At 50.4% G+C, this 26,645-nt stretch overlaps 1 protein-coding gene across 4 annotated transcripts; it reads left to right on the top strand.

The window, feature by feature from the left end:
* Positions 1 to 7,755: 7,755 nt before the first annotated feature.
* Positions 7,756 to 25,121, top strand: Pwwp3a (PWWP domain containing 3A, DNA repair factor). Of its 4 annotated transcripts, none has more exons than XM_051177403.1 (14): positions 7,756 to 7,870; positions 9,537 to 9,660; positions 10,202 to 10,287; positions 11,236 to 11,306; positions 13,343 to 14,173; positions 15,502 to 15,606; positions 17,826 to 17,896; positions 18,513 to 18,589; positions 19,011 to 19,071; positions 20,234 to 20,309; positions 20,710 to 20,760; positions 21,085 to 21,521; positions 22,814 to 22,902; positions 24,790 to 25,121. In XM_051177403.1, exons 2-14 carry the CDS (start codon positions 9,604 to 9,606, stop codon positions 24,845 to 24,847), a joined length of 2,070 nt encoding a protein of 689 aa, XP_051033360.1. In that variant the 5' UTR covers positions 7,756 to 7,870; positions 9,537 to 9,603; the 3' UTR covers positions 24,848 to 25,121. The 4 variants fall into 4 exon arrangements, with proteins under 4 accessions (XP_051033360.1, XP_051033363.1, XP_051033359.1 ...); XM_051177406.1 differs by lacking the exon at positions 7,756 to 7,870 and adding an exon at positions 7,877 to 7,974 and having other exon boundaries at positions 15,505 to 15,606; XM_051177402.1 differs by lacking the exon at positions 7,756 to 7,870 and adding an exon at positions 7,877 to 7,974.
* The last annotated feature ends 1,524 nt before the right edge of the window (positions 25,122 to 26,645 follow it).

The following is a 26,645-nucleotide window of genomic DNA, read 5'->3' as shown; positions in this document are numbered from 1 at the left end:
TCTCAAGGAAGAACAAGGAGGCAGGGGGAAAAAAATGAAAAACAAATCTAGCCGGAGAGGGTTTTTGTGTTTTTTTGAAATGTAAATGACACTCCCAGAATTGCCTAATAGTTAAAACGAAAGGCTTAAAAAAAAAATAAATCAAAGGCAAAAGGGATAGAAACTGGATGGGGCCTAATCCTTAACTGTGCTGGGGCTGGGAAGCTGGTTGGGCTCTTCTCCATCAGAGGATGCTTCCAGAATCACAGAATCACCAAGGCCTTCAAAGGGAGCCTTGGTAGCCAGGGTCATTTTCTGTCCCCTCTCATGCCCAACGCTCAGTCCCCTTCCTGCAGTGCAGTTCCACACACACTGGGAGAGGATGCTTGGCTTATATGGGGGTGCTTTTCACAGGCATTTGTTAGAAACCCTGCCAAGCTGAGAGTCAGCCTTAGCTGACCCTGCCCCATTGCAACCACATAGTAGGATTGGCAAAATGAGGGCATTTGCCTTTATTGCTGTCTACATGTACAATTTGTTTCCTTTCTTTTTTCTTTTCTTTTTTTTTTTTTTTGGTTTTTCGACACAGGCCTTCTCTGTGTAACCATAGCGCTAGTATGTGAACCACTCAACATACGGGTTTGGGAGCCTTCCCCTAAGGAGCTCAGCACATCTGGTGCACCTTTCTTTCTCTCTATCTATCTATCTTTCTTTCTTCCTTCCTTCCTTCCTTCTTTTCTTTTCTTTTCTTTTTTTGTTTTTTTGAGACAGGCCTTCTCTGTGTAATCATAGCTGTCCTGGAACTATGTAGACCAGGCTGACCTGGAACTCACAGAGATTGACTGCCTCTGCCTTCCGAGTGCTGGGATTAAAGGTGTTTGCCACCACCACCTGACTAATTTGTTTTCCTTTGAGACAAGTTAGTGTAGCCCAGGCTGGCCTTGAATCTCCTGATCTTCCTGCTTCTAGCTCCTCAGTGTCTAGTTGATACCCGAGCACTCTGTCAACTGACGGCTCAATCCTAATATAATCATGTTCAAGCCTCCTGAAGAAGCCCAGTCCCCCCCAAACTGGAAACTTACCCTCTTCCTCAGCCACTGGCCTCTCAGGCCTTCCTCCTCCAATGGCTGATGTCTGTTACCTGTGGCTATCTCTTTGTGGCTTGGGAATATCCTGAGCCTTGTCACCCTGACTGCACTGGGAGTTTCTGTCCCTCAGCATTTCGGGACACCTGCTCTGTTCCTCTCATGGAGCAGAAATCCACTGGCTGTGATGTAGCGTTGAGGAGCCCAGGGTCAGGTGACTGACAGTGGACATGCTGTCTTCTAGACGGGAAAATGACCATGACAGGTAGATGAGCAGGGGTCTTCAACAACAAGCCAGGGCTCTCTGCATAGATTTCTTTATTTATGGTCAGGCATGGTGTACAGGAGGATTTCTGTGATCACACAGAGGTTCTACCTCTAAGGTAGGCCCACTCCCCTGACATTGTAATGGGTTAAATTGTGTCCTCAAAAAGATATATCCAAAGCTGGGTGTGATGGTACCTGTCTTTAATCCCAGCACTGGGAGGCTGAGGCAACTGTCTCTCTGTGAGTTCATGGCCAACCTGGTCTAGACAGTTACAAGCCAGGCAGGGCTTCATAGTGAGACTCTGTATGGAAAACAGAAAAGAAAGAAAACAGCCCAGCTATGGTGGCGCACACCTTTAATCCCAGAACTTGGGATGCAGAGACAGATGGATCTCTGAGTTTAAGGCCAACCTGGTCTACAGTGTGAGTTCTAGGACAGCCAGGACTGTTACACAGAAAAACCTGTCTCCAAAAACAAAACAAACAAAAAGAAAGAAAGAAGGAAAAAAGGTGTGGATGGGTCCTATACAGGGTCCCTTAGAGCCTGTGACTTGTTTTCTTTATGTTTCATTACGTTTTTCTCTCTCTCTCTCTCTCTCTGTGTGTGTGTGTGTGTGTGTTGAGTGTGTTCATGGTACAACACTCATGTGGAAGCGAAGGCAATTTTACAGAAATTGTTTTTCTTTTTCCTGTTTCTTTGATTTTTCAGGACAGGATTTGACTACGTAGCTCTGGCTGTAGCTCGCTCTGTAGACCAGACTGGCCCCGAACTCACAGAGATCAGCCTGCCTCAGCCTCCTGAGTGCTGGGATTAAAGGTGTGTGCCACCAATGCCCGACTGAAATTGATATTCTTCCATATGTTGGCCCTCAAATGTAGCTGAATCTCTACCCACTGAATCATCTTGTCAGTCCTGAATGTGACTGTATTTTGTATTGGTTGGAGTTCTCTACAGTAACAGAACTTATACAACAAACCTGGCTACATATATAGGGGATTTATTAGAATAACTTAGAGGCTGTAGTCCAGCTAATCCAACTTTGGCTGGTTTTCAGCTTTTCAACATAAGGCCCAAGAATCCAGCATTTGCTCGATTCAGGGAGCTGGATATCTCAACTGGTCTTCAGTATATGCAGGCATCCAAAGAAGACGTAGGCTCCAGTGCCAGTGAAGGAATAGTTGTGCAAGCAAGGCGAGGGCAAACAGGCCGCAAATGGAACTTCCTTCTTCCATGGCCCATTACAGGCTTCCAGCAGAAAGCATGGGCCAGATTGGTGGGGGGGTTTGCTCAGATCATAAGACATGGACTACCCAGGCGGTGGTGGTGCATGCCTTTAATACCAGCACTCATCGAGGTTCTGTGAGTTCAAGGCCATCCTGGTCTGCAGAGTGAGTTCCAGGACAGCTAAGGCTGCACAGAGAAACCTTGTACTGGAAAACGACAACAGAAGATCTGGATTAAAGGCCAGGACAGCCAGAGAAATCGTGTATCAGAAACAAAACAAAAAACTCTTGGAGACATAATAAATTATTGACTGGTGTCACTATATTCTAAGTCTCATAAGGAATGCTATGCATGTTGGACCCCACAGTTGGTTCTCACATTGGTCTTCAAGTGCTGGGTGAACAGAGAGGCTAAACATCTTAGGTGACAGAGGGAAGGACAGGGTGATGTTTGAGGCAGGCCTGGGAGCACATAGATAGCCATTCCCAACCCTCCCTATAGCTCTTTAGATGTGTTAGTGTTCTTCTAGGCCACCAAGACTTCCTCATATTTTCCTCTCCCATGGAGAAGCTCTGAGATGTGGGGATCCCAGCAGGTGGAACGGCTGCTTATGTATCCACTTATGTCTTTTTCTTTTTCTTTCTTTCTTTTCTTCCTTTCTATCTTTCTTTTTTTGAAACAGGGTTTCTCCATGTAGCCCTGGCTGTCCTGGAACTCACTATGTAACCAGGCTGACCTCCCTCCCTCGGAGATCCATCTGCCTCTGCCTCCTCAGTGCTGGGATTAAAGGTGTGCACCACCGTACTCAATTATTTTTTATTTCTTCCAATAAGACAATTACTGCAGGTCCAGTGTAGTCAATGCAACGTGAAGGCCAGAGACAGCAGAGGCAGGTGGATTTCTGTAAGTTCGAGTCCAGCCTGGTCTATATAGTGAGACCTTGTCTCAAAATCAGCAACCTCCCCATAACTGCATGCACACACACTCACACACATACTCACACCAAGAGCTATGCATGGTGGTGGTGCATAGCTGTGGTCCCAGCATTGCTGAGGCAGGAACATCAGCAATTTGAGATTAATCTGGGTTACATGAGATCTTTTCTCAAAAAATGAACGGAACACACACATATACCCCTCCCAAACAGAACAAAGGGCAAGCCTGGGCTCAGTGGATAGAGTATTCATGTACGTGCCATTGCAGGCACGGCGGAATGGAATGGTTGTCATCTAAGCACTGAAGAGTGGAAGGCAGCAACAGCAGGAACCACGAGGCCTGCTACCTCTCCCAAACCCCTGTTTTAATCACTTGCTTGATGCCCCTGCCTCAGGAACTCAGGACTTTTGAATAACCATTGTGTGGGAGACAGGCCATACCTGTGGGTGTCACACTGGGCTGGCTCTGGCAGGGCACTGAATCCTGTCTGCCTTTGTCTCCTTTCTGAACAGGTCCAGCTCAGAAAAAGTCTCACAATGCCCACATTGCAGCCCCAGGGCCCAAGGCTTCGACACTGAAGGTCGTGCAACACCCCATCTGTCCCTGGCTCTTGATCTCTAGTTCCCGCCTCTGTCAGAGCTTTGCTAGCTCTGTGCCAGGCGAAGCCCCTGTGTTCTCTTGTGGAGGAAGCTGGCTGTGTCTTTGTGGGTCCTTTTCATCTTGTGTCCTTTGGGCCTCCCTCACCACCCTCAGGACTAATTAAGGCATTTTTCTAAACAAGCCCGGTTGCATCTCAGAAAATGAATTCTGAAGCCAGCTGGTGAAATTAATTCCCTCCTCTATCTTCTATTGTAGCGGAATGAGTGACACTCAGGGGCACCCGCAGCAGACCAGAGGCCTGGGAACCAAGAGACTTCAGACCAGTGATTACATCCAATAAGAAGGGGCCCATCTGTGCTCTGCAGCTAGGTTGGCCAAGGTTGATAACAAGCACCCCAAGGCTTATTGACCAAAGACAACTAAGGGTTTATTTTATTTTATTATTATTAAGTTTTGTTTTGAGACAGGGTCTCAGTCAGCCCAGGCTGGCCTCAAACTTAACTAAGTAGCTAAGGATGACCTTGAACTCAACAGACATGCTAGGGGAATGTCTTACTCCGAGCCCTGGCTGCAGCAATTAATTGAGTTAGCCCTTTTCCAGGACATGGCACTGTGTGACCAGTCCTTGCCCATCCAGCTTTGGCCACTGATCATTTTATCCCCCCGGTGACTCTCCAGAATTTCTGACTCTGTGGAACTAAATTTGGAGAAGGTGTCTGCCAGACTAAAGCCAAAATGCAGGAAGGAACCAATGTGGCCCCAGCTTCTGACACTCCATAGGTGGCTAAGGGGATGTTTCTTCTACCTTGGCTTTGTGTATGTGTGTCTGCATGTTCATGTATGTGTTCCAGAGCACATGACTCTGTGTGTGTGTATGCACGCATATGTGACTGTGTATGTGCACGTGTGCCTGTGCATGTATGTGCACCATGTGCCTGCAGTTGCCCATGGAGGTCAACAGGGGGCATCAGATCCCTGGAGCTAGAGTTATATGCGGCTGTTGGCTGCCTGATGTGCATGCTGGGAACCAAACTTGGGTCTTCTGCAAGAGCAGTATCCACTGTTAACCATAGCTCTATCGTTCCAGGTCTCTCTCTCTCTCGTGTGTGCACAAACATACATCCATGCACATGGAGGTCAGAAGTCAATCTCATGCTTAGACTGCATTGCTCCTTAGACTGCATCCTATTTTGTCTTCTCCAGCCTTATACTCCTCTCTCAGCCCAGCCATATCACTTCTGTCTCCACCTCCTTAGTGCTGGGATTAAAGGTTTGTCATTCCAAGTGCTAGGATCACCTTTGTGTGAGCTCTGTTTCTCTTTTAGACTGGATTTCATGTAGCTCAGGATGGCCTTGAACTCACAGAGATTTGTCTGCCTCTGTTGTTTTCTGAGTGCTGGGTGCCACCACTGCCTGTCCTCTATGACTAACTAGTGTGGTTAGCTTTGCACTCTGATCTTCAGGCAAGCTTTGTTAGATCATAAACAAAATATCACCACACTCATGTTTACATAGCATTCTGCCCACTGAGACATCTTCCCAGGATGAGAAGGTAGCAGTGAACTATGAACTCAGTCTAAGATTGAGCTCATCTGGCCAGTTTTCAGCTGTGGACATTCTGCTTCTGAACTGAGGTGGCTCAGAGCTCCCTACATCTGAGACCCTAATTTGGCCATAAAGGGATCTCACTGGGAACTGTGACTGCTCCCCGGCCATGTTAATGGAGTTACAGTGCCCACCTGCACTGCTCTGTGTCCCTTACTCAAGTTCTACAGATGCCCAATTAAAATGTGTGCAAGGCACCATCCGCGGTGTGGGAGATTCAGGTCACAAGGGGCAAGATGGTCACTTGGTATCAAGGAGCCTTCAGAGAACACCCAACAAGAAGAGACACAGGAAACTTAGCAATTGAGGTCAAGGTGTAGATTACCCTGGGCCCAGCCCCAGCAGCTCTGTTCACTGAAGACGAGAGTAACTGGTGAATGGGTTAACAGATGAATGGCTTAACTAGGGACCAAGTTAATGGTTAATGGATGAATGGGTTAATAATGAGTGGATCAACTAGCAAGTTCGTTAAACCATGAACAGGTTACTAGATGGATGGGTTAATAGTTGGTTAGCTAGCAAGTTAGCTGGTGACTGGGCTAACTAATTTCTTGTATTACCATATCTGGTTCTCACTGTTTCTGTCTTGCTATCAAATTGTGAACCCATACAACCACCTTTGCTGAGAGACCTGCCCATCCCATACTTCCACCACTCACCCACTCACACCACTCAACAATCTCCAAGCTTATACAGACCAGTAATGCTTGGTGACAATCTGAGCTTTAGGGCCTGTGATTCTAGACCTAGTGGAACTTGGGGTGCAGAGCCACCCTCTGGATGGAACTGGCTCATCATCTCTGTGATGAGAATAGTAAAAACAAAACAAAACGTGTTTTACACAAGTAAGAACAGCTTAGTCAGGAACCCCACTACACCCAAGGCTGGTCCGGAAAACCAGAGCCCAGCAATATTACTCATTCAAGATAGGCAGATGCATGATGCCCACTAGGATAGTCTATAAGCAGAAGCCATGAGCAATGCTCTGCTCCACACATCTTCAAGGCTGCTGGAGACACTGGAGAAATGCCACCATGACCTACCCTGTGGCTGGAGAGTCTCCCCCAGGATCCTGATCCTGGAAAGGGAGACTATCTTGAGAGATTGGACCCGACACAGGGAAGCAGCCTTGAGGAGACAGGATGTAGTTAAGGTGAAGGTGGGGTGGGGTGGTGGTGGTGCATGACTTTAATCACAGCAATCTGAGTTCAAAAGGCCAGCTTGCTCTACAGAAGGAGTTCTAGGACAGCCAGGGCTACAGGGAGAAACCCTGTTTCAAAGAACCAAGAAGAAAACCTCCAAACCCAAATATCTATTATAAATATATATAACTTAATGTAAATATTATGTATGTTGCAAGTATATACTATAGTATATAGTATATTTAGTATATATATGTATATATATATATATATATATATATATATAATTTATTATGCCAACTACTGCTTGCAGTATCAGTTTCTCCTGTCACAGCCTCATTGTGGGCAGCTAAACTGTAAACTTTGAGCTCCAGAAAAGTCCATGGAGGTCCTGGGTGCAGCCTCTCCCCCCAGTCACCAGCTTGGCAGGAGGACATGCTGTTCCCACACAGGGACATGTCCTTCCTCACTTGATGGCTTTTTCCACAAGGGTGGGAATCGTATTACTCCAGAAGCTGGAAGGTACTAGAGGGTTCTGTCAGGGGGCCATGTGCAAACCTCGGTGAGGCCTTCATCTTTCCAACCCCGAATCCCCTCTTCCGTGTAAAGACAGTGGCAGGAACCTGAGTGGAAAAGGGGCCTGCCTGCTCTACCTCCGCAGGTTGTGGGAAAGTTAGGGGCGTGGTCTGTAACCCGGGGTGTGACCTGGCGAGGCCTCCATCGTCTAAGGGAGGGGCCAAGACGTAAATTCGAGCCTCACATTGGGCAGCAACGGGAGACTTGGCGCGGGCAGCGAGGTCTACCCTGCCTCTGGCCTTCTCTGCACACCTCAAGTAGATGGGCAGGAGGGAAGGCGGTTGGGGGCGTGACCGGTGGGCTTGGGGCGTAGCCCGTCAGAGGCCGCGCTCTGGGGGGCGGGGCCTAGACGCAGGTACGCACCTCCAATTGGGCGGGGGTGTGGGCAGGGCCTGGTGCTGCTGTGAGGCTGGCCCCGCCCCTGGCCCGCGGGGATCTGCGCGGCGGTGAAGGCGGTGAGCGCGCGAGCTTGCAGCGGCGGTTGGCGGGCGGGCTTCCGCCGTTGGGACCGCCGCGGCCTGGTCGCTCAGGCTCGGACGCCGCATCGGGCGGGCTGGGGGTGGGTGAGCCCGCTGCGGCCTTGGGAGGGCCGGGCGGGGAGCAGGCGGAGAGCCTGGGGAAGGGCGGCGGCTGGGCCGGACCCGCTGGGCCGCGTCCGGTTCTGCGTTTAGCCCATGTGCGGCCGAGCCCCTTGGGTGCTGAGAACCTCCAGTTTTTTTCTGTGAACCCTGTATTTCTTGCTTGAGTCCCCCTCTCTGTAGTCTGAGCCCCCGTCCCTCTGAGAGCCCCGTACTTCCGGCCTGATCCTATCTTCTGCAGCCTGAACCCTGTGTTAACGGCCTAATATTCATGTTCTGCAGCCTGAATCCCTGATTTTCTGCCTAATCTCCCCCTCTTTGCAGCCTGGACCTGTGTCCTTGCTGAGATCCCGAATTTCCTGCTGGAAGCCCCCGTATTAACCTAGTTCTGCATTGTGAACCCAACATTTCTTACTCGACCCACCTCTCTGTAACCTGAACCGCCAATTTCTTGCTTGGTACTCTATTTCTACAGCCTGAACCTGTGTTCTCAGCAGAGAACTCTGAGTTTACATCGTGGATCCCACTGTGCGTCCTGAACCCCTATTTCTTCCTTTTGCACCCCTCTCTACAGTCTGAACCCAAAATATCCTATTTAAACCCTATCCCTGTTGTGAATAGAGATCCATGTCTGAGTTCCAGTGTTTGCCTCCTTTGCTCCCTGTCACCATACCTTGACCTTTCATCATTGCTACAAACCTTGTATTTCCTGTTGAACTCCAATTTTTACAGCCTAAATCTCAGTCCCCTATATGAACCCCATCTTTTATTCCTGTGCCGCTCTCATTCTGTGAACCTGGTTCCTGCTGCAAGCCCCATCTCCTGCCTGACTCTTCTCCCTGAACCTCCTTTGCTTCCCAAACCCTCTGCTAGCTGAGCCCCATCTTTTGTTACCTGATTTCCCTTCCCATACCTGCTTAGAAGTCCTTATGTGCCTCCTGAATCCCATCCTTGTTGGGACTTCTGTATTTGCTGTCAGGTCCCCAACTCTGCTGCCTGTACCCCCTCTGGAAACCCTCTCCTGCTTCTGTCAGTCCTTCTAGACATGAACCCTTGTTTCTGCTGGTGGGTCTCTTCCTGTCCCTGGTGTCCTTCCTGCTGCTTTGGTTCCCCCCTCCCCCACCTTTCCATTTCTGTCCACAGCCAGGCTGCCTCTGCCAGGGGTGTCATATCATGAACGCTTGCATCTGTCCCTGTCCTTCCAGGGAACAGGACAGCTGTGTGTGTGTCCTGTGTGTGCTGCAGTCACCCTTCAGGCCTAAGGTTTAGAGGGTTGTGAGCTTTGACTGGAATGCCTGCTGCTGTTCTGGGTGCCCTGGGTGCTGCTGAGAAGGAGGGGGCCGGCTATTGCAGCCACTTCCTCAGGTTCCAGGGCCCTGCACTCGACTGTCTCATGGCTGGGTTCTAAACTGACATGTCTCCTGGAAGCTGTGTGTGAGACCACCTTCTGCCCTTGAAGCTCCTGTCTGTGTGAATGTCACCGAATGCAAGCAAATGCCTTTCTAAACCATCACACATATTTTTTACACTTATTTTTCTGCAGGGCAGCTCTGGCATCAGGCCCTGTAGCACCGTGAGCATAGCTTCTCTCTTTTGCCCAGCTCCGAGTCATGACGGATGCCAAGTATGTCCTCTGCCGATGGGAGAAACGATTGTGGCCTGCAAAGGTGACAGCTCTTATTCTCTTAATTTGTGGAGTTAGAAATGACTTTTGGTGACAATAAAGTCTTTATCAGTCTCCGCTTCCTTGGAGTGACTCTGGAACAAGAGTTGAGCCTGAATGCTTGGTGCCCAGATCTGCTGGCATGTTGTCCCGAGATTCCCTTCACTCCACCGGGTTTTGGTCTGGCACTTAGGAGCCTTTATATCTGGAATTGTCATTAACTATTTTTCACACTAAGGAAAAGAAAAAAAAAACATAAAAATAACCAGAGTCAGCTATAAAAAGGTGTGGAAGTCTTCGGATTATGGGGAAGTATCTAGCTAGGAGTCTCCAGATGGGGAGCAACTGGTGTTTCAGGGGTGCTTTCTAGCAATTTAGCAGGAAGTGCTAAGTCCATGCCCTGACCTGGGATGGCCATGGTCTCATGTGCCTCAGTTTCTCTTAGGGATCTGTTAAATCCTGTGGCCATCACCTTGGGAAGGGCTTGCTACATGTCATTTTCTTCACAGCGCCGTAACAAGAATTCTTTATTTTTTTACACATAGGTTTTGGCCATAACTGAGACTTCAGTGAAAAACAAGAGAAAAAAAGAATTATTTCTAGATGTCCAAATACTCTCGCTAACGGAAAAGTTAAGTGTGGTTTTTCTTTTTCTTTTTTAATACTATCTTTCCCCTTCTGACTGAGGTTTCTAAAGTGATTCTCAAAAAAGGGAGAGAAGCCTGCTTCATGGAGGGCACAATGAGTTTTATTTGACACCAATTTCAAGTTGGTGCCTTATATGAGGCATAGGGATCTGCAGGGAGAGAGGTCTCAAGGGTGAATAAATAGAAATTATCCCCAGGGAGCCACACTGGGGTCTCCCCTCTCACCAAGAACCAGCGTATTTTATTACTGCCCCGGCTGTGCCATGCCCACCACACCACTAAAGGAAAAACATGTTTCTGTACCGGAAAGGCAGATGGGCGGCAGGATTCCATTGTCCTGTATCTGGTGACCCTTCATGGGTCATCTGCAAGGACGATGTTGGTGTGGGCCTGCATACTGTCCCCGACAGACACAGTCCTCACTTGTGAAGAGTCCACTGGCCGACTGTCTCCTGGGCCCAGCAGCCCAGTTCTTCCTATCACCATCTTCAGAGCCTGCCACCACTCAGTCCCCAGCTCTCTCATTCCCTGCGGCAGGGAAGGTAATTGAATACTTGAGTTTAAAAGGAAAGTGCGTCCTTTTAAACTAAAATGCGCCTGCTGGGCTGTAAACAGCTCTCAGTGACATTAGCGGCTACTCAGAAAGCCTAACAAAGGAGTTATTTGTGCAGTTGAAAGTCGGATTTGCCTCATGAAAGTCCCAATTTGAATTTATTTTTACTCTTAACTCCAGCCGACCTTTCCTTTCTTAAAAATGGGGGAAAAAAGAGGAAAAAAGCCACATCCGCCCTGGTTGGCTGCCTGTCACCTCAAGCCGTGTGTCCCTGCCTGTCCCTTCAGTGTGACTTTCCCTGGGAATGAAAGGTTGAGAGGGACATCTGGACAGTAGGGTTTGTAGGCTGGTGGCACTAACTGGCTCTTTGTCGCCGCAGGATTCAGGTGAAGAGCTCAGCCGTGGAGGTGCTGCAGAAGTCACACATTGAGAACATTGCTGCCTTCCTGGGTAAGGGCTGCAGCACGGCGGCCACCAAGGTGCTGTGCACATCAGCAGGCCCATTTTCTCCACATTTCTTCATTACGGGGAACCTCACAAAAGAAAAGAAAACATGGACTTGCTTGCTTTTTTTTTTCTTTCCCGTTTTGAGACAGGGTGTCATGTAGCCAAGGGTTGTCTTGGGCTTTGAGACAGGGTGGTATAGCAGAGGCTGATCTTGAACTCCTGATTCCCAGGCTCCGAGTCCCCAGTGCTTTGATGATGTGTTCATGTGTGCTGGGGAACAGAACCCAGGGCCTTGTGCGTAGTACACGTATTCCCAATTTGACACCTGCTTTTTTTAGCCCCCACCAGAGCCAGCTAGCTCTACTTGCTTACAGAGCTGTATTCTCTGCTTCTATGTTTTCCTTTGTTTCTTAGCTTTTGAGATAGTGTCATACTGCAGCTGAGGCAGGCCTGGAAGTGGTGGCAGTCCTCATGCCGAGGCCTTTCTGGGGCTGGGACCACAGGTATTGACCCCCAGGCGGGTTCCAGCTGTAGTCCCCCGCACACCAACTGCTTCTCAGACCTCAGCCAAAACCAGGTCTGCCAGATGGCAAGAACCACCTTAGAGCCATGTGATGGGCAAGGAGGGCAGGAGAGAATGTCTGCTCCCACAGCAGCAGAGAGCCCACCATCCCCTGAGCCCCAAAGGCCATGATATGGGGCTGGGAAGGCCTTGAAGCTTGGAGTCAGAAGGACTGGGAAGGTGGAGTTGGTGGGATTGCAGGTCCCAGGCAAGCCATTCTGCAGGCTCAACCTTTCCAGTAGTAAATACCGGGCTGGGGCTTGTAGCTCCATGATAAGAGTCCTGCTTACATGAAGTCTTGTATTTAGTCTTTGGAACCACTGCATGCATACACAACATACAGATAGACATAGAGACAGAAACACACATGCATACATAACATATAGACATGAATACATAAAACATAAGACAGGCACATGTGCATACATAATAGAGACACATACATGCTTATATAACATGTAAACAGACATGTGCATATATAACATACATACGTAACATAGATACAGATAGACATACATATACATATACATACATATATATACATATATATATATACATACATACATACATACATACATACACATACATACATACAGCCAATTAAAAAACCCAGGGGAGCAAGGACAGAATGGTCAGCTTTTTAGCTGCTACTCCATGTCACCTGCACTTACTGTTGGTAGGATGAGTCTGGCTGCGTGTTGGGTAGGACTCTGCTTCTTTTGTGTGTATAGGGCCTCAGTTCAGCACCCTCCATCTCTTCCTCTTGTGGTTGATCTAGACTTCTTTTGCACCCACTCCAGACCTGGTGCTGGCACACACTGCAAGGGTCCTACATACTGGGAATCACACCCAGCAGAGCCAGTGTCAGAGGCTCCTTGTTCCCAGATTGAGAGTATGAGTGAGTCACACCAGCAGGGACAGGCCAGGGGAGCCGGAACAAGGGCTTCATCTCCTGGAGCCAACAGCTATCCAGGATGCTGGCCACCTTGCTGAGAGAGCAAGGGCATCCTCAGTGCTGGCTCAGAGTATTGAGGGCTGCTTGATGGTAAGGACCTTTTAGTATTTATTAATCAGGTGCCAGATGTGGGTCTGGTAGATGGAGGCAGTGTGCCCAGTGAGAATGAAGCTGTCCCTGATACTCCATTCAAATAAACAGTGCAAGATATTTAGGTATGTTTGTACACAGCATTGTTTTGGAACTTGGAGGGATTTTGCAGTCAGCTAGTCAGGCTGAGGTCATTCTGGGTGTGTGCTGTTCTTTAGTCATAGTTTATAGTGAATGTATAGCCATGTCTTGGCTTTGTCCTCTTTTTGTGGGAGATACATAGCAGAGCAGTGCCAGGCCTGCCTGTTGTTTGGTAGAGACGGGCGCCAGGCACTTGGTGTGGTCATTGAGTCTGCTGCTATACTGCTGGGATGCTAAGCCCTAGGCACTTGAGTGGAGGAGCTCTCATTGTGTGTATCTTTGTTTCCATAGCCTCTCAGAATGAGGTCCCGGCTACTCCCCTGGAGGAGCTGACCTATCGACGCTCCCTGCGAGTAGCCCTGGATCTCTTGAATGAGAGGACTAGTTTGAGTCCTGAAAGCCATCTGATGGAAGACGAGACCACACTGTCCCAAAAAGAGAAACCACACGCAGATATGGCCTCATGGCTCCCCAGTGCTCCCTCTCCATCTTTCCGTGGTGAAGATGGTGAAGATGTGGCTGCTCAGCATATGTCCAAGAGGAGGTGGGAGTATGTCTCACAAAGCCTGTCAGAGTTGTCTGCATCTGAAGAGGACACCAGGTGCAACCGTAAGACAGGCCTCTCAAAGAATGGAACCCCAAGAGCAGCATTGCCTTCCCCCACTGGAGAGGGTTCTCAGGACAGTTCTGGGTCACGACTGGACCATGGACAGGAGGACACAACCAATAAGAGGCGGAAGAATTTGGGAGAAAAACCTACCCGACGCCACAAAACAGAGTCTCGCCTTTCCAAGGGAGAGAGTGTTGCAGAGAATGAGGGACAGGCAAGCAGCTGTGTGACCCCAGCTTTGCCTAGGCTGCTCTCCCAAACCTGGGAAGAGGACCCCTGTGCCGGGGGGATAGGCTGTGGCCAGGTTACACCATCAGGCAGCAGCAGGCTGCTCCCGGCCTCTGAGAGAGGCAGAGGACAACCCACAAAGAGGCCACGCTTGGATGGAGGCCAGAACCCACCGGCCAGGCAGCTGGGGACTGGAACTGTGGGGGCGGTGTCCTCCCCTAGGAGCTGGTGTGGGGAGGCCACGATGCTGCGGAGTGCTGGTGATAGTGACAAAGCGGAGGAAGGTAACCATGGGCGGGCGGGGACACCTGCTGTGGGGTTCTCAGGTGTACTCTGAGCTCTTCTTGCAGATAGGTGTCTTCATGTTTGACTAGAGTAGAGCCCAGGAAGAGCTGGGGGAGCAGTTAGGGTTGAAAGCACACTCCCAGCTAGTGAGGGGGGTGCTCAGGGCATTAGGTCATTCTGAAACCCGTGAATGGCTGCAGCCAGGGGCTGGTCCTGTCCAAATCTGTCTTGACCCACTGAGCTCTGGCAGGGACATTCAGGAATCAGGTGTGTAGTCTAGGGGATGAGAGACACAGTAGGAGCCTTCACAAGGCCATCCTATGCCTGGCACGGGCTTCAGGAGTAGCTGATCCTCTCCACCATCTTGGGGACTGTCTCTGGTCTTGTTTGCAGTTACCTTTTTGTTCTGGGGATGCAGTCTCTGTGCATCCACATGCACCTGGAGTTCACACTTTCTGTCATTGAGTGCTGCACTTGGTGGCCTGAGTGCTGCTCTCCTGTTTATTTTAAGATGAAGTACATCTTAAAAGGCTGCAGCTCAGAGCTAGAGCACTTGCCTGACAAGTGAGAGACCCTTTGTTCATCCCTAGCACCAGAATTTAAACAAAAAAGGAGAGCCAGTGAAATGGCTTAGCCTAGGAAGACACTCACCACCAAACTTAGTGTCTGTTTTTTGTTTCTTAATTAATTTTATATTTTATGTATGAGTGCTCTGCATATAAACCTGCAGGCCAGAAGAGGACATCAGATCCTATTACAGATGGTTGTGAGCCACCATGTGGTTGCTGGAAATTGAACTCAGGACCTCTAGAAGAATGGCTAGGGCTCTTAACTCCTGAGCCATCTCTGCAGTCCCTAGTGACCTAAGTGTGATCCCAGGAGCCCACAGGGTGGAAGGAGAGAACTAACTCCACAAAGGAGTCCTGATCTTCATGTGTGTACTCAAGTGCACACATGTGCATGCACACACATACATGCACACACAAACTGCACACAAGCATGCACAGACACAAACGTAGAACATGGTCACACACACAACATACTCAGACACACACATGCATAGAAGCACACACAACATGCTCACACATGTATGCACACACAGGCACGTACACACATAAACTACATACAAGCATATATACACACACACACAACATGCATGCACACACAAGTACATGTAGGATTTTAAAGAAAGGCAAACACAGGTCTGACCACAGGGTGTTCCCTTGTTGAATTCTATGCAGGCTCTGTCCTTTGTCGTAGATGGCTCTTTGTCGCTAGCCCTTTACAGGGTGAGGGGTGGCAATCTAGTGGTGTCCTTCTGTTTCAGCAGATCCTGTGTCCTCAGAAGAGTCCACAGGGTTCAAGTCTATCCACTCCCTGCTAGAGGAGGAGGAAGAGGAGGAGGAGCCACCCCAGATCCTTCTGTATCACGGTGAGGGGATGCTCCACTTGAGAGCAGGGGGTGAGGGTCCCTGCACAGCCCTCCATAAAGCCATCTCATTGTTTGGTGCTGGTGGTGTTTTTGTGTTTAGACAGGGTCTCACTGTGTACTTCTAACTGGCCTGGAACTTGCTATGTAGACCGGGCTGGCCTCTGATTCAATGAGATCTCCCTGCCTCTGCTGTGAGAGTGCTGGGTTGAAAGGCTTGCACCTTCATACCTGGCACTGTTTCAGTTTTTATGCGCTGGCTCGAGACCTGTCACCTTGTCCCCTCTCTAATGGTGCTTTGAGAGGAGGCAGAGGACTTAGGAGAGGTAGCAGCCATGCATGGAAGTCAGCATTGGTCCTGCCCTTTTCTGGGCACACTGGATAAAGACGTAGGCTCTTTTGCCCTCACTTGGGCAGAGCTATCTTTGCCAATGGTACAGGGACCCGTGTTCATCCTAGAAGTGTGGGTCCTCCCTAAAAGTACTCCATGGATGGGGTGTATAACCAAGAATGACGTGTGAGTCAGGGCTGCTGAGTGCACAGGCACAGCTCAGCCACCGAAGAACCCAGGGCCTCTTCTGAGCCAGGCAAGACAATGTGGCCCAGATGATACAGGGTAGGCTGAAGCTGTCAGCAGCTTCCTGGGCAGGTGACACCTGCAGAGCATCAGTATTCTTAGTGAGGGCCAGCCAGATTCTATCCCCAACTCACCTTCCATTCCTTCTTAGTGTGCATGAGTCCCAGAGCTGAGTACACAGGGCTAAGATCCTGCTGAGTACCTAGTATATTAGGAAGATCTAGGTGCTGGTATGAGCTGCACCTTGCAGGTCCTCATCATTTAGGTCAGTTCCAAAGATCAGACCATACCGACTGCAGAGGCAAACACAGGTCTGACCTCAGCTTCCAGACGTTAGGATCTTTGGCATCTGGTGTCCTTCCATGACAAGCTTGAGCTGACGGCTTCCCTAACCCACCAGACCAAGCTCGTGACAATTGTCAGTTCCCAGCCAGACTCTCCGAGGTGCTTGGTGCTTCTGAATAGGTTGTCACCTTTCTCAGAGCCATGTCCCCCTCCCCAAGTGTCTGCCAGCCCAAGAAGCCTTTAGAGGGAGACATGGCGGTGTTCGCTCCACTTCCTGCTAGTTTTCCTGATGCTAAAGCTTTAACAGTCTATACCAGTCCCTCATTCTTGGATTCTTGGTGAATAGAAAATGTTAAGCTTATGCAGAAAGCCAGGTGCAGACAGAGGGATCCCTGCAAGTTGAAGGCCAGCTTGGGCTACATAATAAATCCTGCCTTAAAAATAAAAAACAAAACCGGGTGGTGGTGGCATATGCCTTTAATCCCAGCACTTAGAAGGCAGAGGCAGGCAGATCTCTTGAGTTCAAGGTCAACCTGGTCTACAGAGCGAGTTGCAGGACAGCCAGGGCTGTTACACAGAGAAACCCTGTCTTAAAAAACCCAAATAAATAGATATCTAGACTAGATAGATAGCTAGATAGATAGATAGAAAGGAAGGAAGGAAAGCCAGGGCTGTGGCTCCGTGGTAGAGTGCTTGTCTGGCACTGATAAAGCCCTGATTTCAGCTCTATCTTCAGTACCCCATAAACCAGGTGAGGTTGCACGCCTGTCATCCCAGTACTTGGGAGGCCAAGACAGGTAGATTTCTAGTTCTAGGCCAGCCTGGTCTACAGAGACCCCTGTCTCAAACCACAGTAAAGAGTGACTTTTCCTCCTCTGAGAATATTGTGTTTTCTGCATTTTGTGACCTCTGTTTCTCAGATTTCCTTGAACTTGGTAGTCCTGGGAGGACAGTTTATTCTGTGAGCCATGTGATTATATAATGTACATTTTGGTGTGGACCAAAATGTACAGGTGTGTCATGAACCACACCTGGCATGGATACAATTATCTAAATGTCTGCTTTTGGAAGGGTGTTAGACTTAGAGATGGGGGTTTTGGGATGGAACTCATCCATCCTACTGCTGACGTCGTCCCTTGCCACAGGACATACACAGTCATGACCTCATGGCCCATCATGGGCACTGAGACTCCCATTCTGTGAATCCTGTGTCTGCCCCCAAGGTCAGGGTTTCCTGGTAGATGAGGTTGGAGTTGGGTTTAAATAATGCTGTGATGAACGTGGGTTTTCTTTTTTTCTGTCTAAACTGTACTTGAGGTGGATTTGACTCAGCCTTTCTTTTCCTTCCTTTTAATCCTAGAACCACGATCATTTGAAGTAGGAATGCTGGTCTGGCTTAAATACCAAAAATACCCATTCTGGCCAGCCGTGGTAAGTGTAGCTGCCACCTGCTGTGGGCAGCAGGTCCTTCATCTCAGCTCCTGTTCCCCCTGCTCAGACATGTTTGGAGGCTCTGTTAACACTGGAAGGATCAGGCACGACAAGCCTGGTTATTTGGTGAATGCCATTTAACATGCCAAGCCACCGTCAGGAAGCCTATGTGAGCATGTGCTCTGCCGAGTTTAGGAATGGATTCTTCAAGTCCCCTCCATCCTGACCCCTTACATGGACATGGATGTGCCACCCCTGTTGACACACGCCTGTTAATCCCTGCACACAGGAGGCTAAGGCAGAAGCACGGTTCCAAACTACAAGAGAATGTTGGAGGCTAGCCTGGGCTACATGAGAACTGTCTACAAAGCAAAATAATAATAATAAAAAACAAAAGGGTATCTCAGCCCCACTGAAGGCCTGTCATGTGGCCAGTGGGCTTGCTTTGCCAAGGGTAGCCCTAGGTACATTCATGCCCCACCCTAGGACACAATGGGGGCCTGAAGCAGGTCACGTCCCAGCACTAGGCTAGCTAGCCAGCCCAAGTCCTGGAGAAGGCCTGAGAGGAGGGGGATAGGGCCCTTGTCATTGCTTTGTTGTCCCAATTTGCCCACAGGTGAAGAGCGTTCGGAGGAGAGACAAGAAAGCCAGCGTTCTCTTCATTGAGGGCAACATGAACCCCAAGGGCAGAGGGTTAGTATTCTAATGGTTAGGGTCTGAACAGGGATGGAGACCTCTGTGGTGGCCGTGACTGGAGCTGCTGACACAGTCCAGCGTCCACAGCACCATTTGGTGCCTCAGCCAGACGGCTAGAGCCTCTATCCCGGTCCCCACATCATGCTGCACCGAAGCAGAGCTTCGTTGATTGAACTGGCTCTGACCAGTTTGGCTCAGGGTCCTCTGTCAGGTCAGCAGCACACATGAGGTCCCTCAGGCACCTTACAGATGGTGACCCTGGACACTTGTGTGTACCCGAGGGTGGCTGGTTGGGTAGGAACCTGGGTCCCCAGTGGCACGGAGGGGCTGCAGCCCAGAGTGGGGTTAAGTGTCAGAGGAGGGGTACCTCCCCTGGGAGGAAGCTACCTGTGCTGACCTTGGCTTCTGTTCTGTCAAGAATCACCGTGTCTCTTCGAAGGCTCAAGCACTTTGACTGTAAGGAAAAGCACACACTGCTGGTAGGTTGTGGCTTGTGGGGTGTGTATATGTGCACACATATGCACATGTGCAGTCGTGTTGGTATTGTCACCTTTGTTTTGTTTGTGAGTGTGTGTGCCAAGTCACCCCTATGAATGTCAGAGGACAGCCTCTGGTGTTGGTCCTTGACCCTTTTTGTTTCCACTGTGCTGTGTATCTCAGGCTCACTGGCTCTCCAGCTCTTTGGATTCTCCTGTCTCCACATCCTGTCTCACCCTAGGAATATACTGCCGCATCTGATTTTATGTTGTTCTGGGGATTTGAACTTGCCTTCCTGAATGAGCTTTATCTGCCTGGCCAGGAACACTTATTTTGTTCTATTTACTACGAAGACCAAAGTACCAGGCTGTGGGGGGTAATGGTCTGTATTGAGCAGTTGGGCGTCACTGCTCTTGAGCATGGCCATTATAGTCAGGCCTTCTGCGTAGCAACTTTGGGAAACAGTAGGCAGTGTGGGCACTGAGGCAATGATGAGCTCTGCTTGATGTAGACACAGACCCGGCATGTGTCTGTCTCATCACTAACATTCAGTCGGTAAAGTGTACCAGTATGAGGATCTGAGCGTGGTTCCCAGAACCCACTGAAAGGGGAAGGCATAGCGGTACATGGCTGTTTCCCCAGCCCTGGAAAATGGAGACAGGAGGATACATAGGGCTCGCTGACCAGCCATTCTAGCCAAGTCAGTCAAGCTCCTGGTTCAGGGAGACTATCTCAACAGAGATGTAGATCAGCTGATGACGGTACCCAGCACCCACTGTAGCCTCCACACGTGTGAGCATGAACACAAATCTGGGTGTGGGATACAGCATCCCCAAGGTGCCTGGGGGAGTTGGGGGTGGCCCATACCCACAGGTCAAGTATGAGGTGCTAGCTAGAAGCTGAGACAGTAGGGTTAACAGTCCAAAGGCTGGCCTTGGTTATAGACATGGCCCAAACTACATGAGACTGTCTAAAAAGTAATGTAAATGTCAATTGTCAGTCCGGTGATTTGCTGGCTGCTTCACCTGAAGGGGCTTATCTCAGTGTGGTATCACTGAGATGGCCAGCCCACACAGCACCTCCCTCTGTCTAAAGCCTAGGAAACTAAGGCTCAGAGCCTTTAGCGCTGCCACAGCCCCTTGTGCCCTGTTGTTGATCTTGTAGGAAAGAGCCAAGGAGGACTTCGCCCAGGCCATCGGCTGGTGTGTCTCACTTATCACCGACTACCGTGTGCGGCTGGGTATGTGGGCTGTACCCCAGGGCGTGTGTGGGGCTGGGGCCGTGTACCACACCACTGGCACCTCTTGAGGGCAGGATGGAGGGGCTGAGGTGGATGTGGTCCCTGTCCTACATCCTGTCTTGGCCTGGCTGACCTGTGACGATACTGTTTCTGTGGAAGGTAGGAGCAGGTGCAGCCCTCCTGACTGAAGGCCCAGCTCCTCTGCACAGCACTGTCTCTGTGGTGACTGGCTGTCACCTGAACCCCTGGCAGCTCCTTCCTGGGGCAGTGGACAGACTTGCACTCCACAGACCTGCCTCAGGGTCAAGCACAAACCAGAAAGCTCCTGTCCAGGAGTCCTGAGCCACAGGACCTGGCAGGGCACAGGTCTGAGAACGGCCCTTTCTCGTGCCCTCCACAGGCTGCGGCTCCTTCGCTGGATCTTTCTTGGAATATTACGCTGCTGATATCAGTACGTATAAGTGTTCTTCAACACGGGTCTGCCTTTGGTCCTTGAGAGACCATTATCCTGAGCCTCCTGCTGTCCTTGTTGCATGCATGAGGTCCCAGTCCCATTCTGGGCAGAGCTCTGTGATCTCAGCTGCCCCCCTCTGTCCTGCATCCCTGTCAGGTGGGCAGCTGTGTGTCAGATCTGAGGAGTACTGCCTTCACACTGGGGCATTTAGCTGGCACACCTGATGGTCCCAGAACAAGGATTCTCCTCATGGGCACAAGAGCTCTGAAGAGAGTGGGGAGGTGAAGGGACACAAGCTCCCCGTGTGTCTTCCCCTTGCAGGCTACCCTGTGCGCAAGTCCATCCAACAGGATGTTCTGGGGACCAGGTTTCCTCAGCTGGGCAAAGGGGACCCAGAGGAGCCTGTGGGGGATAGCCAGCCAGGACAGTGGCGGCCATTTAGGAAGGTGCTGCCAGACCGCTCCAGGGCCGCACGGGACAGAGCCAACCAGAAGCTAGTGGAGTACATTGTGAAGGCCAAGGGTGCAGAGAGCCACCTGCGGGCTATCCTGCATAGCCGCAAGCCCTCACGCTGGCTGAAGACATTCCTGAGCTCTGGCCAGTACGTGACATGTGTGGAGACGTACCTGGAGGATGAGGCACAGCTGGATGAAGTGGTGGAGTACCTGCAGGGCATCTGCCGAGACATGGATGGTGAGGTGCCCGCACACGGCAGCGGAGACCGCATTCGCTTCATCCTGGACGTGCTGCTGCCCGAGGTGAGTACCCCAGGACCCAGGCTGAGGGTTCTAGGAGGAGCAAGTGCAAGTCAGTTAAAGAAGGCGCCAGCTGTGCTCTCTGGACAGACTTTGATGTTCACACCCCAGTTGCTTTATTGCTGTGGGTGGGGCTGTGTGCTAGCTTTGTGTTTTTGGTTTTTTTTTTAATTTTGGTTTTTCGGGACAGGGTTTTGCTTGGTATTGCTTTGGAGCCTGTCCTGGAACAAGCTCTGTAGATCAGGCTGGCCTCGAACTCACAGAGATCCACCTTCCTCTGCTTTCCGAGTGCTAGGATTAATGGTGTTCACCACCAACGCCCAGCTTTTGTGTGTTAGCTTTGTAACTTAGGCTGGCCTCAAACTAGAGGTCCTTCTACCTCAGCCTCCTAAGTACTTGGGTGATGGGTCAGACCGCCACACCTGGCCCCTGGAGTCACCCAGAACTACTTAAGTGTGTAACTTAAAACTAGGTGGTTTTGGCTGTCTTAGGGCTTAGCAGTGCCTGGGGTTGAACGGTATGATGGTCCTGAACAGGGAGCCCCTGATGGAGGAGGTGTCGCAGACACTGCTAAGCCTGTGTGCCATAGGCCTGGAGGGCCCTGCAGAGGACAGCTTCACTCCCTATCCAAACTGAAGGGACACAACCTCATAAGATATAAGACCCTGTCTCAAAAAAACAAAAAATAAAAAATAAAAAAAAGTAAAGACCCTGTCACCAAGGTATGGTTCGGGCAAGCATCCCAGCACACAGCTGCTGAGGCAGGAGGATTCTGACTTCCAGGCCAATCTAAGCTGCAGTGAGACCATTTCTTTTTTTCTCTTTCTTTTTTTTTCCTCCCTGTGTTTTTGTTTTTTGAGACAGGGTTTCTCTATGCCCTGCTATCCTGGAACTCACTCTATAGACCAGGCTAACCTTGAATTTACAGAGATCCACCTGCCTCTGCCTCCTGAGTGCTGGGATTAAACTTGTGCCACTATGCCCACCAGAGACAATTTCAAACAACAGATATATTTGCCAAAACCATAATGTGACTACCTTAAAAAAATTAAAGGTAGTTTCTTGATTTTCAGAACTGTTATACATCCAGACAAGGTCCCATGGAGCCTAGGCTTCCCTTGAATTTGCCATGTAGCTGAGGGGTAACATTGATGATCTTCCTGCCTCTGTATCTCTAGAGGCTGGAGTGACAGGTGTGTATCACACCTGGTTTATATGACGTTAGGAATGGAACCCAGGGCCTCATGCATGCCAGGCTAACTCTCTGCATACTGACCCTCTCCATTCTTTCCCAGGCAATCATCTGTGCCATCTCTGCAGTGGAGTCAGTGGATTACAAGACAGCCGAGCAGAAGTACATCCGTGGCCCGACACTTAGCTACCGGTAGGTCCCCTTGCCGCTGTGTTGTGCTGTGCTGTGTCTCCTAAGATCCACACGGCTGCTCAGCCCACTTCTCCACAAGGTGGTGCAGATGCTGTGTGTCAGTGCACAGTTGCTGGACAGGGGCTGGATGGAGGCCCAGGTCTGCAGGCTGTTCCTCTGTGCTCGGCTGGATGCAAGCCAGGATCCTGGGGCTAGGCAGCAGCCTCCCTTGTGGTCGCGTGTGCTGCCCGAGACCCCTGTAATCTCCTTGTGTCGGGCAGTGTGGTCTTTGCCTGACCTGCTCTGGTGCGGCTGGTGTGATTGTGGCTGGTGATGGGCCCACAGCAAGATTAAGAGGCAATATAGCCATCAGCAATGCAGCAGGATGAAGATAACTCTCCTGTCTGCCTGCTACACTCCTGAGATGTGTGGCCTCAGAGCCTCTAATCCACCTCTGGGCAGGCTGCCAGACCTCAATGTGAGCCAGGCAGGGCAGGGAAGTGACAGGCAGAGGATGCCGCTGCTGCAATGGGGTCTCTACATCCTGAGCCATAACCCAGGCACTAGCATGTTGGACCACATTGCCCCTAATGATAAGTCAGCTTCCCCAGGCAGGTAGTGGGCCAGTGACACAGGGCTTTTCAGTGCCAGAGCAGCCAGGTTAGATGGAGGCTCCCACCAGCCTACCTGCCCAGGGAGCATAGCTCCTGTCATTTTCAAAATTTGGACACCAAGTTGACATTGCAGCAAAGGCCTTGGGACCAGCTCTCAAGGCTGCATCCAGTCCCCAATGTCCAGCAGTTAAGGATCCATACTTGTTCTCATCCCAGTGTTGGGAGGTGAGGAGGAGCCTGAGGTCCAGGCCAGTCTGGGCTACCTAGGCTAGAGGATGTCTCATTCAGTCGGTGAAGTGTTGCCCAGTGCCCATGTAAAAATCTGGGAATGGTTGTGTGTGCTGATAGTTCCAGCCCTGATAGGGTGGAGACAAGAGGACACTCTGGACTGAAGGCCAGCAGCCTAATCAGCAAGGACCAGGTTCAGTGGGAGACTTGTCTCCAAAATCAAAGTGGAGATGGAGGGATAATGCCTAATGTCAACTTCTGGCCTCCATATTGTGAGCGTGTGGATATGCGCATGCGTGTGTGCACTTGGTGAGCAAGGCCCGCCTGCTGCTGTCTGCTGATATTGCTCTTGAGAGGAATCCAGGTCTTTGTTCCTACAAGGCTGACTGCCCAATCATGCCTAAAATAACGCTGTTTTATATGTGTCTGTTTTATGAACATGAGTCTTTGCCTACATGCATGTGTGTGTGCCTGGTGCCTGCAGATGTCAGAAGAGGGCATTGGATCCCTTGGGACTGGCGTTATGGATGTTTGTGAGCCACCGTGTGAGTGCTGGGAACTGAATGTAGGTCCTTGGCAAAAGCAGCAAAATGTCCCAACCATTGAGGAAGTGTGGACAGGCAGAGAAAGTCAGCCTAGGGCTGCTTCTCCTCTAGCCTATATGAAGTCCTGGGTTCCATCCCAAGCTCATGTGGGAGAATTGTGGAGTTTTGTGTTTTTTTGTCATTGCTTTTGGTTTGGTTTTTTGAGATACGGTTTATCTGTGTAATGCTGACTGTCCGGGAACTTGTCTATAGACCACCTGGTTTGTTTGCTTATTTATTGTGGTTTTTCAAGATGGTTTCTCTGTGGTTTTGGAGTCTGTCCAAAACCAGGCTGGTATTGAACTTACAGAATCCACCTGTCTCTACTTCCTGAGCGCTGGGATTAGAGGCATGTGCCACCACCACCTGGCCCATCTTTCTTTTCTTTAATGCATAAATGTACCAGCCTAGCATGCATCATACCACTTGTTCCAAGATTGTGGATGCCCTGGTGTCTCACGGCCATCTCTTGTTTCCTAAAGGGAAAAGGAAATCTTTGACAATGAACTCCTGGAGGAGAGGAACCGTCGCCGTCGCTGATGCTGCCACCCAGCCAGTGAGGCTTCCATCGCCTGCCAGAGGGCCCTGTGAGAATGTACTAGAAGCAAGAGGCCCAGGAGTGTGTTTACTTTGAACTGTGGGCCCTGTGTCATCAGTATTATGTCTGTGAGATCAAATGTCATTGACACACCAGAAGCCTGCTGGCAGCTATGGACAGCCATTTTCTGGAAGTTTCTGTGCGTGTATGCGCGTGTATGTTTGATTTTTTGTTTGTTTTTTATTATTATTTCATTTATAAATGAGTTTGAATGTACATGTGTCATGGTTACTGTGTGGCTGGCATGTGTGCTTGGGTCCCATGTTACTTAGTATGCCACCCCTACAGAAGTTTCCAAAAAGACTGATATGAACACATAGCTCCCAGAGCATTGACATATGTTTCCCTGGCATTGTTTTGTGTGTTTCCTCTGTGGTTTCTGGAATCTTTTCTGTGTGGTGAGCAGGAGGTGGGGACACGTTTGCTCAGTGGCCTCTGTGTGTTTCTGCAAGGACAGGCAAGCCAGTTGCACTCGGCGTCCTTCCCACACAGCCTTGGTAATGTACTGAGACAGTTATCACTAGTTTCTGGCACGGCCACACCCCACCACTTCCGGGCTGGGGGGGGTGGGTATGACGGGAAGAAAAGGCAGCCTCCTGCATCAGCCGCCACACTGAATACTATGGCCTCAAGGTGGCTGTGTCCTTGATGGACACAGCCATTGCCAACAACAAGCAGGTCTGAGCTGGACTGTGCTCGGCAGCCACACAACCCCACAGGAATGCTCAGCCAGTCTTTTGGTTCCTGGCTATGGGACTCAGGTGTGCTCCACACTGTGGCCACCCCAGAATAGAATGGGGACATGAGTTCAATGGGAATGAGTGAGCCTAGACACCTGCATCTGACAACACAATGCTGCCAGGGTGGTACAGGACGGGTTCCCTGGAGACCAAGTGGCCTGTCCAGGACAGGTACAGCAAGGCAGTAAGGCAGTATTGCCTGTAGACCTCAAGCCTCAGACAATTCCCTCCCATCTTTTGAAGTCTGAGGGGAGGAGGCAGGTCAGAGGTGTGTCAGCTTGTCCTGCTGCCCATGGGGACTCCCCAAGGAAGGGACACTAGATTGAGCCATCAGTGCTGCTTCTGGGGCCTGTGGGCCTAATGGCCAAAAGAGACCTGCTGGTGGGGACTTTGCTTCCTGTTTGCTTTGGGAAGGGGCCCTGCCCTGACCCACGTGCAGCATTGGTGGCGGGGAAGGGGCCTTTCAGAACTGCAAGGGCCCCCATGTCCGTGATGACCTGGCGCTTTGGAAGGACAGAAAGACCAGATATGACTCACTCACCCCTGCCTTGTCAGTGCCCCCACATCCTCCATGACACCCAAGTGCCCTGTGCTCAGGGCCTTCTACCTTCTGACGCCAGATAGGCCATTTTCAGGGCACCGTAGGCCCGACAGAGTGATGGGCAGCATCCCTGGCCAGCCTATTGTCAGGAAACCCTGATTCTGTCCCCTCTGTGGCCCGATAGAGTGATGGGCAGCATCCCTGGCCAGCCTATTGTCAGGAAACCCTGATTCTGTCCCCTCTGTGGCCCGATAGAGTGATGGGCAGCATCCCTGGCCAGCCTATTGTCAGGAAACCCTGATTCTGTCCCCTCTGTGGCCCGATAGAGTGATGGGCAGCATCCCTGGCCAGCCTATTGTCAGGAAACCCTGATTCTGTCCCCTCTGTGGTGGGGTGGTCCTGAGGCCTCTCCTGCAGGTTGGTATCCTCCAATCCCATCCCTAGGCTCTCTGGTGCCAT

Source organism: Phodopus roborovskii, unplaced genomic scaffold, assembly GCF_943737965.1.
Source record: "Phodopus roborovskii unplaced genomic scaffold, PHOROB, whole genome shotgun sequence".
NCBI lineage: Eukaryota > Metazoa > Chordata > Mammalia > Rodentia > Cricetidae > Phodopus > Phodopus roborovskii.
Note: the sequence above shows the minus strand (reverse complement) of the source record. Positions and strands in the feature narration are given on the sequence as shown.